Raw genomic sequence first — 1,202 nt, 5'->3', positions numbered from 1 at the left:
TGCTGCTCTACAGATCTCGCTGGTCTCAGAGTGGCCTTGGAGAGTTGGGGCTGAGAGCAGAGTGAAGCCAGGCAGGCTCAGAATGTGGAGGGGGGGCCCTAGTGCCAGCCTTCAGATCCAGATGTCAGAACTGCAGTCACCCCCTGGGTAACGAAGCTCGTGAGCCAGTGCTGGCCCTCGGGGCTCCTTCCCAAAGTCCACCAGAAAGTTGGGGTTCAACTTCAGCCCTCCATTTACTGTGTCTACATCAATTTGAAGCATCACGGAGCCTTCCCTGGAAGAGAAGAAGAGGTAAGCTAGAAGTTGTATGTAGCCAACCCCACACCCCAGGATTCTGTGAGTATAGTTGGTTCCTGGGGATGGGACAGGGTCCGTGGGCCATCTGTATGGTGGGGTACAGATGGAGTTCCTGAGGAGTCTTCAGAAGGCCAAGTGATGCTTGTGGGAGAAGACAGTTGGAGAAATGAGCCCCCACACTGCTTCTCACCTAATGAGGTCAGGGTAAAACTGCTTGTCCCAGGTGCTGTACAGTGATGAAGTGGCGTAAAGACGCTTGCCATCTAAGCTGAGCTGGATCATCTGAGGGCCTCCAGGAATTCGTTTTCCCTTGGGGAAACAAGAGGTCAGACTCTAAGTAACCCCCAAATGGCCTAAGCAACTGGTGCCCCTTGGCATACCAGCTGGATCCCAAAGCATCCAACCAGACATTTCTTGAGCATGACTCTGAGGGAGCAGGGAGAAGTTCTCACCTTGACCACTAGGGGCTCCGGCTGACAGGGTAACTCTTGGTCCTCCAGCACTTGCACAGAGCCTCCTCTAACAATGCTGCCTCCAAGGAATATCTGGAAGCAGGGTTCAGAGGGAAAGGGGGACAACGGTTACAGATGTAGTGATCATCTTCATGATCCAAACTCACTGAGTTTTAGAGTCAGCAAACCCCCACCACCACACACAGACAGACAGACAGACACACACACACATACATACACACATATGTGCACACACACGTACACACACACATACATACACACACACACCCCACCACACACACTCTGGGCTGTTTGTGGGGCATTATAGAGAGGTGTAACTAGAAGGGATGATCCACCCTGAATGTGAGTGGCACCAGCCCGTGGACAGGGATTCTAGACTGTCAAAAAGGAGAAGACAGGTGAGTACCAGCAATCAACTCATGCCTCCTGTAA

At 52.3% G+C, this 1,202-nt stretch overlaps 1 protein-coding gene across 1 annotated transcript in view; it reads right to left on the bottom strand.

Annotated features, from left to right (window-relative positions):
• Positions 1–6: 6 nt before the first annotated feature.
• Selenbp1 (selenium binding protein 1) overlaps positions 7–1,202 on the bottom strand; it is a gene marked incomplete at its 5' end in the record, with an annotated part of 4,078 nt that continues 2,882 nt past the window's right edge. Inside the window, 3 exons of the mRNA XM_021159102.1 lie at positions 7–274; positions 488–606; positions 750–879. Of these exons, the coding sequence (XP_021014761.1) occupies positions 112–274; positions 488–606; positions 750–879 (412 nt within the window). The remainder of the gene's footprint in view (positions 275–487; positions 607–749; positions 880–1,202) is intronic.

Source organism: Mus caroli, chromosome 3, assembly GCF_900094665.2.
Source record: "Mus caroli chromosome 3, CAROLI_EIJ_v1.1, whole genome shotgun sequence".
In the NCBI taxonomy this organism is placed as follows: domain Eukaryota; kingdom Metazoa; phylum Chordata; class Mammalia; order Rodentia; family Muridae; genus Mus; species Mus caroli.
The sequence above is the reverse complement of the archived record's forward strand: the minus strand, read 5'-3'. Positions and strand labels throughout refer to the sequence as shown.